General features: G+C 40.7%; 1 protein-coding gene across 9 annotated transcripts in view; it reads right to left on the bottom strand.

The window, feature by feature from the left end:
• Positions 1–1,392: 1,392 nt before the first annotated feature.
• The window catches only part of FAM110B (family with sequence similarity 110 member B), a 112,879-nt gene continuing 97,684 nt past the window's right edge, over positions 1,393–16,587 (bottom strand). For 6 of the 9 annotated variants that reach the window (XM_065668320.1, XM_065668315.1, XM_065668316.1 and 3 more), the window contains one exon: positions 1,393–4,650. In XM_065668320.1, the coding sequence (XP_065524392.1) occupies positions 3,236–4,348 (1,113 nt within the window). In that variant the 5' untranslated portion in view covers positions 4,349–4,650 and the 3' untranslated portion in view covers positions 1,393–3,235. Of the gene's footprint in view, positions 4,651–11,403; positions 11,528–16,587 lie in introns of all 9 variants that reach the window. The other 3 variants (XM_065668318.1, XM_065668319.1, XM_065668324.1) reach the window with 3 other exon arrangements.

The following is a 16,587-nucleotide window of genomic DNA, read 5'->3' as shown; positions in this document are numbered from 1 at the left end:
ACATACTGTGTTTTTCTTCACTTCTAGGGCCAGGTCTATCCGTACTGGCGTTCACAGGACACACCAGACTTGCCATCTCCCTCCAGAGCTGCTGCTGCAACAAGAGTTGCTGTTTAACTATGAATGCTTGCTGTGCACTTTGCACCTGAGTAAATACCTGCTGGAGACAGCAGGACCATGACCGGAATGGGTCCCTGATGAGGTAGGTGCTTAATTGTTACAACTCCCTGCAAATTCAGCATTTGGCACTCAGGGATTTCTCCTAAGGCAGAGACAAACAGCGGATCCTCTCAGTATGATGGGATTACCTGGACTGCAAAGGCAAAATTGTCATTCCCATTTGAAAACAAAAAGAGATCAGACACCAAAAGATTTGTTTTATATGCAAACATACAGGTAATAGCAAGACTATAAAAAAATAAATCCTACCTGCATAAACTGTAATAAAGTGACGAATGCAATTGTTACCTGCTTGTTCAAAGCCTTGTGGACATTTTGCAATCTTCTGATTTCTATTACTGCAGTCTCACCAGAGTTTCAAGTTCAGCTGACTGTGAAGGTCTGGGTCCTGTAAAAAGTCGTATTCGTGTGCACATTGTAAGCAGCAGGGATAGTGGGGCCAGAGCCTATGCTGTGTCAAAGGTGCTGCTTAAGATCTCAGCTGAGGAAATGCTCTCTTACAGATAGCTCACAAGCCTAAACCTCTTGTGTCATTAAAAGGAAATGAATTTGATTTCTCAAAGAGCCTATGGCTTCCTAACAAACCTTGGGAAACAAGTTCAGAATACCAGCATATGTTCCAATCTATTTTCTAGTTATAAAGGCTTCTTTATTACTGTTTTTGGCTGGCAACAGCTGAGATAGCCTGTTTACCATCATTCTTAAAACACTTGAGAGAGAACAATGTGAGTGCATTTTTATTTCAGTTTTAACTTTTTTATTTCGTTGCTGTACAGCTGCATTACAATTGGCTTTAATCCCTTAAGCATTATTTTCCTTGGCAAAATAGTCACTGAACTGAGTAGAACTTACTATTGGAAAAATATGCTTGAAAAACCAGTGCGATGTCAATGCCAACTGAAACCCATGGAGCTTAAAATGTCACAAATGTGCCTGTAGCTGAAATACATCGCTCCTCATTTTTTTGACTGAACTAGGAATGTTGTAAGTCTTAGGTTGTGAAGCCAACTATAAAAACCATAGAGTAGCCTCCTGAAACTGACTGTGTGCTTTTTTTTCCCCCCATGAACAATCATTTGGAAAACAATTATATGAAACTTGAAGTAGGATAATTCCTACTGTGCGGATCTGCTTCCATTCTCAGCTGCATTAACTGTGGCTATCGGTAAGAAGTTGGGCTACAAGCTTCTCAGAGAAAAGATAGAACCCGACTTTGTAAAACATCTTTAATATTCAAATATATAAATAAGCACTACTGAAGAATAATTCAGAAGACTGCGGTGATTCATTATGAACAAATGCTATAAAGGGGAACAGTAACATTGCTAGGTAAGGATGAAGCAAGCTATTTTAGGAGTCTTGAAAATCTCTTCTAGTTCTTCAGACAGATCATGCTGCTATAGTTACTTTATAAAAAATTATATTCTGAAAAGCACTTTAGTGAAAGAAACCTTTTACTGGAACTATTATTTAACCAAGACCTTCTACAGCACTAAAACACACTGCAATTGAGTTCCTGATATAGTTTTAAGAATGGGAAGGGTAAAAAAAAAAAGAACAAAAACCCTACCATACCTGCACCAGTAGCTATTTATTAGCATAACACTCTTCCTTTTAAAGATTTCGTAACAACTGAAGTATATACAAAGTCTTACAGCATTTACACAATAAAAAAAGTTTCCTATTAGCTGATGAAGTATAACGTAGTGCTGCAGTTTACTTCAAAGCATGTATACAATAATAATGAAGCAGACCACTGTACTTTCAACTTCTCCGCTACCACACCACCACTGCCAGTTGAAAAGACAGCTAATTAAACCACTGGGAAGACACAGATTGTCAAAAGATCTGTAACAGGTTGATCTGCAGCACTAACCATCATAAGGAGGAAAAAACGAAGGAAAGAATAAAAGCTACATACTGTCATGTTTCTACACTTTCCTAGAGCTGTAACAAACTTTCACAGCCTTAGATATAACATATGCAAGACAACATAATCACAATTTTTCAGATATAGTTCAGCTACTGAGTGTATTTACTTCTGAATAGGAGGCGTTATATTGATATGGCTGTGTGTTTCCATTTTTGTTCAATAACTGTTCCAATAGGTCTACAAAAAAATTTAAAGACAGCATGGAGTTTGTAGTCATGATGTGTTTGACTAGTAAAGGCATTCAATATCAGCTATAGGATCTAATCATTCCTGTCAAAAGTTTAAGACCAGGAATCTTGAAGTAAAAAAAATCAAACCCACAAAATCCCACACCTCCGCTGTTTTCATCTGTTGACTCCAACCTTCTTTAAGCTTTTCCAAAGGGGTAACACAAAATAATTACAATGCTTACACCAACCCAAATGCAAGCGTCATTTAGTTTATAAGAGGTCAAGCAGATTCACTAGACTACTTCTGCTGTAAAACTGAGTAAGCTTATCTAGAAAAAAGAAACCTTTACTGAACAGTCCCTTACTACAAGCAGGGATATACAGTTTAACAATGATACATAATTTAAGAACTTAGCATTCTTTGCCTTTTAGAAACAGTTTTACATGTGCCAATAATGCACTTTCTACAAGAGATAAGGCTGCTTTGCCTACTGTCGTCTGCCTAAACCTCTTATTTTGGCCAATTCTGCTTTTCTTTTCCCCAAAGGGTTTCTGTTTCAACTTAGAAACTAGTAACGTCAGTTGACAGTATCTGTATTAAGACAAAAAGTGACATATATAAAATCCACAAGGAACCACATAAATACCAAAGAAGTCATATAACCTTTCCATGTAAACACTTTGATTATACTGAAGCCCTAATTAGATTCTTGTCTTAAACTTTTGGCAGATAATGTGTATGCTCAGCCAGGCTTTGTAGTTAGTTACTGTTCAAGTGGAAGCCAGGTCAGCTCACATGTTGACAGGCATGCAACTTGGAAACATTGCACAACAAGCAACACAAAGAGATTTGAGAAGGGTACAAGACTTCAAGTAGACTTCACAACCCTTCACAACTGAATATTCACAGACAAAGATACAGTCCTTGCTTTTTCTACGGTGGATTTTTTTCTCACACATGGGACACTTTCTGTGACTCTCTAGCTTGCTTGATGCTATACAACCACTTGATGATTCTGGCATTCCTTTCAATGGCAGAAATGCCGTATGGCACGCGGTCATTGGCACTGTCATCGTTTCTAAGGTCACTGTTGCTGTCCTGAGACTGTTCACAGTCTGAGCTAATCATGCTTGCGCTGCGAAAGTTGAGGGATATAATATCAGAGTTAGCCCTTGCAAAGTTTTCCATCCCGAGGTTTTCAAGCTCTTCAGGATCCAGTCCGCAGTAGTTAAAGAACCGTTCAACATCTGCATCAACACGAAAGTATCTGTCGCTTAAGTCTGATTTTGATCGCTGTAGGGAGGGTCTTCTGCTAATTCCGCATCCAGACTCGACTGCCTCAATCTCTGGGGATTTCAGGGTGGCGATGGCAGCGATTTTGGGCTTCGGAGGCAAAGGAGGGGCTGAGCTACTGCAGGGTATTGCTTTTAAGGGCTTTGCACTAGTTACTTTCCTAATGTCTGAGGAGCTGTGAGAGACATGCAAGAAAGTCTCTGCTGACTGATCTAGGAGCCTTCTGCTGACGTTGGAGCTGCTCTCCTGTGGGCTGCTACGGCCCTGCGTGGGGTAAACCTTCAAAGATTCAGCAAATGAGTGTCGGTTCAGCTCTGTCGAATCAGCTCTGTGGGGTGGCCAGTTTCGGGGACCGTGCTTATGCCCTGAACCCGAGCTGGAGCCTTCAGAGCTGTTGATGATGTTCTTCAGAATCTCAAGCTTCAGATTTTCCCTCTGGACGCCACTCTCGGTCTTTGCATTGTTGCTGAAGACTTTCAAGGTGGGGCTCCCCAGTGCTCTTTTGGCTGCGGGACAGACCGGCGGCTTTGCCAGCACTGCTGGCTTCACAGGCTCCTGCTTGGCATTGATGACCTCTTGGCTCTTGACATATTTTGCCTTGTCGGCTTCCAGCCTCTCCACTGCGCTCAGTCTTTTTGGATTAGGCTCCGCCTGCCTGCGAAAATAGTCGGGTCCTTTGTTCAGGATGCGGAGAGGAACGGCGGAGGTGAAAGTCACGGCAGGGCTGACCGGCTTCACCATGCTACCTGTCGGTAGTGTTTCTGTAGGCATGTTTGGTGGTCTTTCCCCCGCAGCCGTTTTGGATTCTTCTCTGGGATCTCCTAAATGCACGGTGCAGAAACATGTACATTAAGCACAATGAATAGCCAATGAATCCTGGGATCTGAGCGTTAGCAGCAGCGCCTCATCTCACAGCTCATTAAATAACACTGCGTTTCTCTTTTAAAGGCAGCCTTTGTAGGGCAAGGCCACCTGACACAAGTCTGTATTAGTCTGCTCTGCTGACTCCTTTCTTCTCGCTGAAAGAGGTGGGAGTCTCGCCGTTCCCCCTGCACTCCGCTACCGGCAGTGATCTGAAATGCAGAATAACCAACCACACGTTAGTGAGAGCGCCTGACATCAGAGCGATAGCAACAGCCGCCTCCTGGCCCCCCTCTCTCACTGCCGGACGGGATGCAGCCGCCGCTGCTGACAGTGACGCAGGGGAGACGGCATTCAGAGCCCCCTCTCACCCTGCACCCCTGTGCATCTCACAGGAAATGTTTCGCTTATTATCTAATACAATTACACTGGAAAAGAAAACAATTTAAAAATTGAGCCCCACCATGATAGAGCTGTGCATTTCTGGAGGGAGAAAGGGAAGCAAAATGTGACAATCCAGAGACTTAAACCCATTCATCTCCTGAAGATCAGTGAAAGAGCGCTTTCAAGCTAGTATCTTTGCTTTGATTAGTTGATTCCTGTGCATATTTTATATCTAATCCCCAAACATTTTTCTCCTTATAGGCAACATAAATCTAAGAAATGCATTTTCCTTTTTTATTAAATGCTGCAGAAGACTGTCTGGTCTAAAAAGCAGAGAGCACACAGAGCCATATAACATTTTCAGTGCAATGCACAGCCTTCATTGTTCATCTAATATAAAATCAACAATTAAAAAGTAGGAGATCTTACTAAAGCCACTGATTCCAGTTCAAAGTCCTGTGTGAACATTAATCCCCAAAGCACCAGTGCTCCAGCAGTAAAATAAAGCTTTCCAAGTTCTAGTGCTCACCTTACAGGCTCAGCAGAACAACAAAAAAAGGCTTTGTTTTTTGATGAAAGGGTTAGGGAGCACACAAAAACATTCTGACTGGGTCTGAAAGAAATTCGCATTTAAAAATAATCATTTGAGATTTCTACCAAGAACTAACTGCAAATGGAGTTTATGTTCATCTAAATTATTTTAAGATTCTAACACTTAGGATTGTCACAACAGTCTAAAACCCAACACCATGGATGACGTTACAAGTGCTGTAACAATCTTTCCCACACGAGGCACTGAAGGGCACTTATCATGGAAACTACTTTTCAAGCAGTGATTTCACTAATGGGTCTCATTTATTTTATTACTATGCCATTAATCTATGTTGGCCTTTTTAATATCCCATTTCTGTTATCACTGTGTTCTTCAGGGAAAGAAAGAAAAGCAGCTGCTACTTCTTCACTCATCCTAAGGAATGGAGAACAGCATCCTACCCGGGGATGACTTGCTTTCGTGTGTACTGCCATCCTGTGCTCATCCATCAATACCCAACTTACTAATATAGGGTGTGCCATCAGTACATTGCTTACACAAACAAAAACAAACACCCAAACAAAAAAAACCAACAAAAAAGAAAGGAATTCTAGCTAAAGAGACATTAACAATAAAAAGAAAGCAACTGCAAGTATTGATTCCCAGAAATACATGATATGTATATCTACATCGTCCAAGGTCAAAGCAAGCAAATAACATATCCAAGTGCTGTAATGAGATTATAGGAAAAAGCTGAGTTTTCTCCTGAAAGCTCACTGTCACAAGCATTCCTCAAATACAAACTAGCATATTTAGGTGGGTGATAAACCAGACACACATTCAGTGCAATCGAAAGGGTAGTGAAATGTTAATTAAGCTTCCCTTTCAATGTTATTTTATAAATCCTAGCGCTAACTCCTCAGCAGTTTGACTTCCTGAATTTTAACTAAGTCTTTCTGAAAAGAAAAAGCTCACTTTCCTCATTTGAATCAACATATTTATTGGTACTGTTTGGAAATGAAGTATCAGATTTCCAAAAGCACTGAAGCCAATCCCAACAGGCATCTGCACACATACGTTTATCTTCTGTACAGACAATCAAATCTTTCCACTTTGCCAGCTCGAAGCTTGATGGCTAAATGTTGTGTTTTTACATTGTGTGCATATATTTGATACTTGTGTGGAAAAATTAAACTTATGTGAGATTTGGGGGTCTCATCAGGAGGAAGAACCCCCTCCAAGCAACCAAACCCCCAATTCTCTGTACTTAAATACTGTCACTCAATGAATTAATGCCACACGAATAAGTGAGACCACAATCCTCCATTTCCTCCTTGGCCACTGTCATTAAAGGCCACCATGGTCCTGCCCCAGAGGACAGCTGCCAACTCCATTCTCCACCCAGCGAGCAGGACTTGAGGCTGCTTTTGGAAACCTTTCTCCAGCACTTAACAACTTCCTCACTCAGGACAGCCCTGGTGAATGCCAGCAAGAATTGCTTAGGAGGCTAAGCACCTGCGTTGGCTTCAACAACATACTTACAAGGGAAAAAAAGGAGGAAAGAACAATCCCACTGTGCATGCATGTTCATTTGAGGGACTGAGAGCGCTTGTTTGCAAGCACTTATGGGGCCAAGTGCCTGAAGACAATGGAAATATGGTGTGACTGGCAGTGAGCCTCAGGCATGCCTAGAGAGAAAAGCAAAGACCTGGTGAAGAGCCAGGGCAGAAATGTCCACCTCAGCCAGCATAGGGAAGCAGGGGAGTAATAGCCAGGTGGTTAAGTAGCCAGACATGGAGGCTCTGTACCTGTGGGACTGCTGGTATAAACTGAGGTACATGCGGCTATAAAAAAGGATTGGCTATATTTTTGTGTGTTGTTTAACTTGCTCCATTTCACTGGGATGCTGCACTTGAGTATCAAAGGAGATTTTATTCAGTACTCTCATCTCAGAGGGCTAAAAATTATTAACCAGACACTGTTAGAAAAGAAAGTGGTATGAAAGAGAGGTGGATGAATGTAAAGTGCTAATGAAACAACTTCTCCTGCCTGCTCTGGTGAAGGCTACAGCTAATTCTACTGCTAGCTGGGAAAGTGAGCACAATTCCTACCACCCTCTCTGCTGTCCATAAGTACCTGAAACACTGCAGCAACATTAGAGAGCCTTGCTCCTTATTAATTTCACTGGCAATGAAAAACACTGAGCAGCAGCACAGTGTACGCTCAGGAAGACAAAACAGTGCCACTTAGTTTCCAGTTGTGAAAATTATCATAGAAGCAACAGGGGTATAGAAATGGCTTTCTTCTGCCTTATACTTCAAAGAAACTCAGGGCTTAGGCATCTGAATTTCCTGTTGCGTACAGCTCTGATACCACTTTTGCAGTGTAGAAATTTAAGGGCAAATAGGTTTTCTTCATCCACTTGCAGAAAATGTGTGAAATATACTTAGAGGCCTAAGAAATGTTCCTTTTACTCTGTTTACACCCAAATATCTACTCTGTAGGTGTAATTTTCTTATAGATGAAAATGTTTGCCAGGATTCACTCCGGATCTCCATTTTGACTCTTCTGTAAAACAACTGGTAGATTTGATTATTTAAAGAAAAACAAAGCTAAAAGCTTACGCACACGTTCAACCATAGTTCATTTTCATACTATGCATGCATTAATAAAACCTTTCTTAAAGTTCTTACTAACTGAGCTCCTCTAACTGTTCTGTGCCTGTTGCAGACCTGCTGAGCAGAATACAAAACATACAAAGGGGTAGATGGGTTTTGGGCTTTTTAAGCCATATTTTCAGCCAGATACTTAGACTGAGGATTCCTCTGTGACAGAGGCAGAGATCCAAAGCATTTATTAAATCTAGGCATCACGCTCTAATCACTCTTAGATCTGTAATATGTTTGTCAGATATTCACATGTAAATAACACATGCACTATCTGCAGGATTTAGGGGAACGCAACATAGCCTAGAGCAGCTAACATTAACTACAAATAAATCCTTTATAAAATATTCTTTCCTAGATTTAAAGCCAAGACAGTAGGAGAACATAAACTGCGCAGAAACTTTGGAATTACAGTTCCATATAGTCTAAATATGCATTTTTTTTTTTTAAATTTAAAAGAAATTTATGACCTGGCCCCCTTCTGGCAAATATTTATTGCTAGGGCTATTATTGACACAATGTTATGGTACAACACTGAAGTTTATTTTTGATTTCATACCTAAAGCTGCGTTCTAAACACAGACTGAATGACACTAACTGACAGCAAATATTGCACTTTCTTTCCTGTCTCTGTGTTGCCCTGTAGCTCCTACACACTGGCCAAGTTTCAGACAGTTGTTGCCTAAAAGTATCCACAGAAGAGCACTCCATATTTTAACAGTATTCAAACTGCAACAAAGCAGTAAAAAACAACAGTGAAAATGTGGCCCAAATGAAATCAGTAAAATTTCTGCTCCTGACTTTGGCAAGGACTCAGCTTCACCCCAAAAAAGCTAAAATGAAACTCACGGTCTTAATTCATCCCTCTTGGATAAATATAACAAAGGCTGACAGCCTTTACTCTACTTTCCTGGATATTGAAAGGCCTTTGTCAATTTTCTTTTTCAGGTGATAAAATGTAGCTACCACTACCTCAAGATGCACCATAAACATCACATAAATTCCAGCATGAGTAGCCAACAAGTGATCGCAAGACGACTCAAAGAGATCACGAAACAAAATCTGCATAGGAACATAGGAAACAGATGGAAAATATCTGGCTTTGGTAATGACTAGGTACACTTTAGAGCTGCAGGTCCCATAATGGAAATGCTGCTTAGTTAACAGTCCCTGCTAAGCCTATAAATGAGGGTTTCACTGAGGATGACTTGCTACAGGTCTAAATTATACTACTGTGTAGGTCTAAAACTGATACAAGTTCTTCTGTGGATAACTGTCACTCTAAACCTTACATATTTATGTAACTAAGTTTAAAAATACAGGATAAGCCTAAATAAATGAGGCTCAAATTGACATAAGATAATCCACATCCAGAATGGCAGCAGTATTTCACTTCTGAAACCAATTTTAGATAAACATGTGTAAGGCTATAGACTTGGTCTCACATAATATTAACCTGTCAAGATACAGAATGAGGAGACGGAATAATCTTTCAGATCTACCACGACTGAAAGTATTACTGAAATGGCTGATTTTTAACTCTTCTCCCCCCTAAAACATGAAACAGTGAACAGTAAGTGAAGAGCAGTATCTCTTCAAATAGGTGTTTAAGCCTTCAAAAGGACACAAAAAATGTGACCTAAAATCAAGAGTAGCCGAATTATATAGACATGGGAATCTCCACCAAGTGGGAAGGTGACAACTTTGTCAAAGACAGCCACTTTTCACTGTTGATGCATCACTTCCAACCAAAAACCCCAAACTACAGCTAGCATTAACTTCATATTAACTTGCGTAGACAAACGTACAATAGGCTGATATATTTACGCTAATTCTGCTTTGCTCTTACATCACCCTCAAAGTCTTCTAAGACAAAGCTCTCCATAAGCAAAGTACTGCCACCACTTAACACTCTTCCACTGTGCATGTAAAATTACGAGGTTTAATGCAGGATGCTACCATAACTAGAAATGCTAATACTGTTACAGGAAAATAGCTTCTGGGAAAATCCACAGAGGTACAAATGCCTGGAAAGCAGGAAAGTGACTTAGCTATACTTACATACTGCCCTGTAATGTATGCTTAGTGCTCACTGGGAGCTGGATGGAGATGCCTCTCTGAAAGAAAAATCTTTGGGAAGTATTTTGCTCCTTTTTAGTTCTGAAATCCAGCACAGCTACATTTCCTACCAAGTAGCAATAATCCACTCTCAGCAATCCTTGCTTCTGGGTAAATACTGCCTTACAGATGCCTTCCAAACATGAAAACTGGTTTCTTTCGAAAGGCACAAACAGCTGCCCAAATTCACAAGAAAGCTCAGAATGAAACTTCCTTTCATTTCAACTAGACAATGCATAAAAAACGCAAGTCATCTTATTAGAGTGATATTATATGCTGTGTTTGTAAAAGCTGTAATGGAAATCAATTCTGTCTACTTTGGACCTCCATGTTGCTTACACTGTACTGAACTCCTTGGAATAATTTCAGTCTCTCATTTAAAGAAAAAGAATCAGGAAGGGCCTAAAAAAGTCTAAGAAGAAATGTAACTTTATGTTACATGTGTAGCTCTAGCTTTATGTGAATACTTCTAGCTTAGGAAACTGAACTAGGGTTAGGTGGTTCCTAAAGCTTGAGAAGCTTCAGAAAACACCTTTAGGGCTCATTCATCTGCCAGTATCAATGGCCCCAAGTCCAAACAACTTTTATCCTTTTAATTCTGCATTTCTCTATAACCATCATGTTCAAATTTATAGCCTCCTCATTACAACAAGGTCACAATTCCTAGTTTATCCTGTGATCTCGTGGGCCTACATTATTTTCCCAGGATCCTTTCTGTACTTTTAGAAACAAACAGCCCCATTTCAGAGGTTCATCAGACCCTGAGACTGGTCCCTGCTGCACCTCATTCCATCTGTTTTGTCCATGTTATCTGGAGAAAGAGGGATTCTTATTTCTCTGTGCCTTCATCTCCTCCTCCTCAAACAGCTTCCCCACTGCACCATCCTGTTTTTGCATTGCTCTGCTCTGGTGGAAGGGGCAGTGCTACCTGGACTACGCTTTTCCCTTCTTCTCTACCGATAGGAAGAGCCAGTACCTCATCTACTTGCTCCTGTCTTTCACAGCCATGCCTGGATTCCAAAAAACAGAGGAAGGCAGAGCCACAAAATGCTTTTATGGATGAGGCTCAGCAAAAATGTTTTAAATGGAACATTATTAATCTTAGCTTACATCTCAAATCTGTGGCAATTTTTAACAATCCCATCTCAAGAGCAAGATGTATTTTAAGCTACTCAAATCTTTGTGGCAGTAGGCTCAGTAAAAATCATATGCACTAGTGAAGAAGGAAATAAAAATCTCCTATCTGCAAAAATGTGGAGACAGACCTGCAAAGCACCCTCCTTCTAGTGTTACCACAGAGATATGCCGCCTCACTAACAGGATTTGCAGACTCCATGCATCAGAAATCCACATGGCCCCTGACCACGCAGCAAAGTCTGATCCTCTGCCCTGCAGAGAACAACAGAAGCACAAGTGTAATCAGTAATTAGGCAGCTCGGAAAAAGCTCTAACTTTTGCAGCATTCCTCACTGAAAACCTTTCCACTTTGGAACATACATTTTGATGGTAGCATTTTTCACATGCCAGTTCTGGGCCATCTGACACACTGAGATAAATTAAACATAGCCCTAAATCCTTTAAATGTCTGAAACTTTACAAATGTTAGGGCACCCTAATGCAGCATATTTGTCATCACCAGTGCAACTATGGGATCAGACTTGGAGTGAGCCCTAGTGTAAGTTAAGACTAACCCAACTTGGCTTAGGACAACTTCTTCTGCATGCAAGCTTGGAAAAACTAAGAATTCAAGCCAGATTTAAACTGATAAAGTTAAAAGTATAGATTTTCAATATGAAAGTTTGTATTAAATGTGCAGTGTGTCTACCAATACAGCCTTGTATTCAAAGACTTGCAGACCCATAACCAAGTGACATCAGTAGGTGCACCTCCTTTATAGCTACTGCAGCAAGGTGACACGACATCCTTCTGAGATTTGTCATCTTGCTTCATGCAAACCTATAAATGCACCTTCAAGCTGAGCACTCGAAACTAATGAACACTGAAAACCACACAAACCTAAATGGCAAGTTCTGTAGGGAAAGAGTCTCTATGTTCACCATTTAATTAACTGCAGTGTTCATAAAGTTTTGGGACATGAGGGATGCTCAGGGGGAGAGGCCTCTTGCAGACCTCTTCCTACTAACAGGCACGCACACAACTAAGCCTGATGGCCATTTCCAAAGCTGTACAGGAACCAGGGAATTCCTTGCCCATCTTGCTCATTCACACCACTTTATGCAGCAGGGAGGTAGGTACATGCTGGCCCTAAAAATGCAGTCAGGGATGATGAGGCTGCAAAGAAAACACCTTTTCCTCCACTTGGAGCGCAGATGGGAAGCATCCCTTCTGGGCAGATGCTCAAAGTATCAGGCTATAGGTCCTTCCCCAGCATTTCTTTTCAAAGGTTTCCACTTAAAAAAAACCAACAAATAATAAAATTGTATAGATATATATTTGCAAACTTTCTTTAAATTAAGGACGAGTAAAAAAAGCCTACCCAGGGTAACTGGGGAAGAAATGGCAGTACTCACCCTGCCCCAGTGCAATTAAGTACTTTCTAGCAAGTAGGACATTTCAGCTGGAATAGGAAAACCCACTCAATATTTTGCCAACAGGGTTCTTCCTCAGGAGGTGGGAAGTTTTCCCCTGTCTGGGGACTGGGGATTTGATCCAGCCTCCCATTCTCAGAAGAGAGCAGCAATCTCTGATTTTACAGACATAACTGGACCTGCTGCCACTGCCAGCTTGTTTTTATGGGAAAGAAAAAAAATTTACCAGGCTCTTGTAAGAGGCCAAAAGCCCTGAAAATCATGAGTTGCCATGTTCAGACTCTGATTTATTGAGAAGTGTTCTAAAACTGTTTACAATGAAAAATGCATTAAAGGAATATAGTAACATAGCTCTAAACAGATTATATTTGAGGAATAAAAACAATGACAACAGTTGCAGTTAGACATTCCCCTGCAGTTACTAGACCAACAAAACTCCAGAAACTCTACAAATACATAAAGACCAAAAGTAAACACAAATATAGCCCAGAAAAGAGAAAAAAACCACCCGTCTATGTTGTGAGAAAACCAGAAACCATAAAGAGCTATTATAAATGGAAAAAAATAACATACTTAAAATTTTCTTTCCTTTAGCCAGAGATTTAATCAGTAAGAGAAACTTTTAAAACAGTTATTTTCAAAGTTTCAAAACAAAACTTAATAGCATCCTTCTGAAGTTTCTCACCTGTTGTGCAAATACATTTGAAAGAAATGGTGCATAAGTCTACAGAGTATTTCTTACAACATGTACCAGATTTTTACAAGCACGAAACCAGGGAGTCACGTAGATTATATATGTATTTAAAACTTATCTCTCTCCTTTTTTTACAGCTTGCTCTAATCTTGTTATATGGATGGACACAACTGTTTTATCTTTAGAAATAAGTATTAAAATATAGCCAGTGAGCTCCTCTTACTGATATTAAGAACCTACCAGACCACCTTTAACAGGCAGTACAGCAGGCACAATGAAAAATCGAGTATGCTAAAAGCAGTGCCATTAGAAAAATGATAATGTTCAGCCAATGCAGTACAATAGAATGGCCTAATTCTGACAAAGGAGGACTTTGAGCCACTCTTCTGATTAGCTGTGGGGTGTTGTTTGTCAAAACTCTTTGTATTAAACAGCCTGTTCTGTAACATGAGATATTACTGCGGTAAGGTCAGAACGGCTATTCTAAAATAATTTCTATACCATAACTGCCCTGAGTTAACCATTTCCAAGCACTGAAATGTTTTACTTTTCACTTACATGAAATATTGCCCATTTATTTTTTCTTACATAAATGCACTTTAAAAGTTTTGACTATGTAAAAAACAAATCAGGTCTTTTTCAAAGAATTAGTAATAAAAAGACCTGAACAAAACCAAACCAAACATGATTTACAGCAGCCTTCCAGGGCAATGCAACCTTCAGAGCAACTCCACATATGATATCTTTTGACTGGTACAGCTATGTTTTCCTCTAGATAAGAGCACATTTTCCCATACCACTGGACAGTTTATTCCCCTTTTCTTCAGCCTCAAGATACATGTGTTAGAAGTCAAGTAAGAAAATGAAAGGAGTGTGTAACACTATGTCTTGAAGACATGCCTGTATACTTAAGACTTCTTTAAGCAGACAGTTTAAAATACCAGTTTTGGCACCAGAACACAATGCAATACATAGCTGTATAATCTAAGTGCTAAGCTGTATGTGTATGGCATGATTTCAGGTTTGCGTATGTAACCCCTTAGACTATACCAGATTTATTGACTAGAGTTGTTAAGGAGTTAGCTCTCAGAATACACCAAATATATTTTCTTCTTAATTGCTGCATTGGAAATATATGCCCCCACAGTCCACATGTTAAAACTATGGATCTTCGACAAACTGTTCACAGCCTATTTGACTGTATGTAAGTATCTAGTTAGGTACTTGTTAATGAGCATCCAAACTTTTGTTTAATATCCAGGAGAGACGCTCAAAGTGTGTTTTTGTATTACCATTATTTAATGTAATGACTCTTTACTAAATGTTCTTAGAAAGCAGCTTTTAAGAAGTCAGACTGTCAAGACTTTGCACACTGAATGGTTTACCCATATCTGAGGGCCCTGATGAAGTTGTTATGATGATGGAAATTCTTCATGGCCACAACTTTTAAGAAACCATAAAACCCTCACTATCTCAAAGAAAACAAAAGCTGTATTGAGTCATGACCAGTGCATTTAATCAAGCGGAGAGGAAGGCAGAGCAGGGAGGGTTGTGGCATCCCAGCTCCAAAGAAATAAAAAAATAAACCAAACAAACCTGGAACTGGAAGTGTGGGGGCAGACACAAGAACAAGAAATGGCAAGACACAGAGAGACAGAGGAGAAATGCAATTATCAGGAAAAGAGTGGAGAGGAAAAGTTGCTGGGAATAAAGACAGGGGCACCAAAAATGGGTTGTGAAGCAGAAACAGATCACAAGGACAAAGACGGATTAGACGAAAAAGGAAAAGGCATTTCAAGTGCTCTTCCTCATCCCTTGTCCACCAGAGGTAACAGAGTAAAGCTGCAGTGGAGAAAGGTATCACTCAGTGAGGCTCCTCCTGAAGCAAAGCTCCCTCCAACCTAGGCCACTTTTGGGCTGCCGGTGAGAGATACCTCCCCTCTTCCCTCCTTCGGCCTCCATGCCCAGGGCAGACTGTCCACTGAGCCTAGCAGGCTGGAGGCAGAGGAGGTGGCACTGGGGTGGTTGGCAGGAAGAGATTACAGAAGTTACCAGCCTTGGAGCCCCATACATTTTCAAGAGGAAAACAAACAGTGGAGGAAATCTACTCAACCAGAAACACCAGCCAGTCAATCAAACAAGCACTAAGGTTTGCTGTAGACTCCTCTGTAAACCCAGTTCTTCCTTTTGGCATTGCTTCAGCTCCCTTTCATGTGCTCTTTGCGTGCTGAAACACGCAATAGGCTTGTCCCCACAGAGTCCTGAACTCAGGATGCTCTCAACCCTGTCCTCCTTCACAAGTGCCTTTCTTAGAAAAACAGCTTAATTTCTCTGTTCCTACCCCCATCATAGCACCAGACTACTGCACCATTGGTATGTATCCGTGCCTCTCTCAGATCTGTGATACGCAGGCACATTAATAGGTCCCCCCTCTCCTGTAAACAATAGAAAATCTCCAACAGGGAATTAAATGTAGAATTGAGTATGAATGCCCAAAGTAAGACAGAAAATTTCTTCCAAGCCCAGAAATTGGACAGAGGTATCCCAGCAGCTCCTGCTTTACCCCAATAAACTGTTACTTCTTTAGAGACGAATATCAACAAACTTCTTAAGTAGGTGGATCTAGAGAACATGAACCTGAACATCACAGTGCCACGCTGCTTAAAGCCAGACAGATCATGGGATGCAGCAACCAAGGTGCCAAGCCTCAAGTGAGGACATGTGGTGTCCATTTTTTCATCTGCCCATGCCCGTTGCAAAAAGGTAACCTCTTCTGTCCAGCAGTCCTGCCAGCACACCAACCCTGTCACTGCTGGGCAACCGAGTCTCCCCAGTGAAGGATATGTCCCTCACTCACTAGCACCAGCTCATTACTGATCAGGACTGGTTTCAAGATATTCTCTAAAAGCTAATAACCAGGGAGGGCTGGCTGCATCACCCTAGCCAGGACCTAATGTTGCTTTCATCACAAATCACAGATCTGATCTTCCCGACTTACAAAATACTCAATTTATCTCCAACAACAAAAGTACAGGCCTCCTGAAACATCTGTATGAACACCAAAGACTCAATCCATTTTCTAAGAGAGCAGAAATAAATCCTATGCAACATGACATTAGGAAGGTGAAGATATGAAATGTGACTGTGAAATTAGCGTAGGTTAACTTGTGACCGCAAAAACAAACACAGATCCCTTACAAGGCTTT

The sequence above is a fragment of the Lathamus discolor genome, chromosome 2, assembly GCF_037157495.1.
Source record: "Lathamus discolor isolate bLatDis1 chromosome 2, bLatDis1.hap1, whole genome shotgun sequence".
NCBI lineage: Eukaryota > Metazoa > Chordata > Aves > Psittaciformes > Psittacidae > Lathamus > Lathamus discolor.
This window is presented reverse-complemented; position numbering and strand designations above follow the sequence as displayed.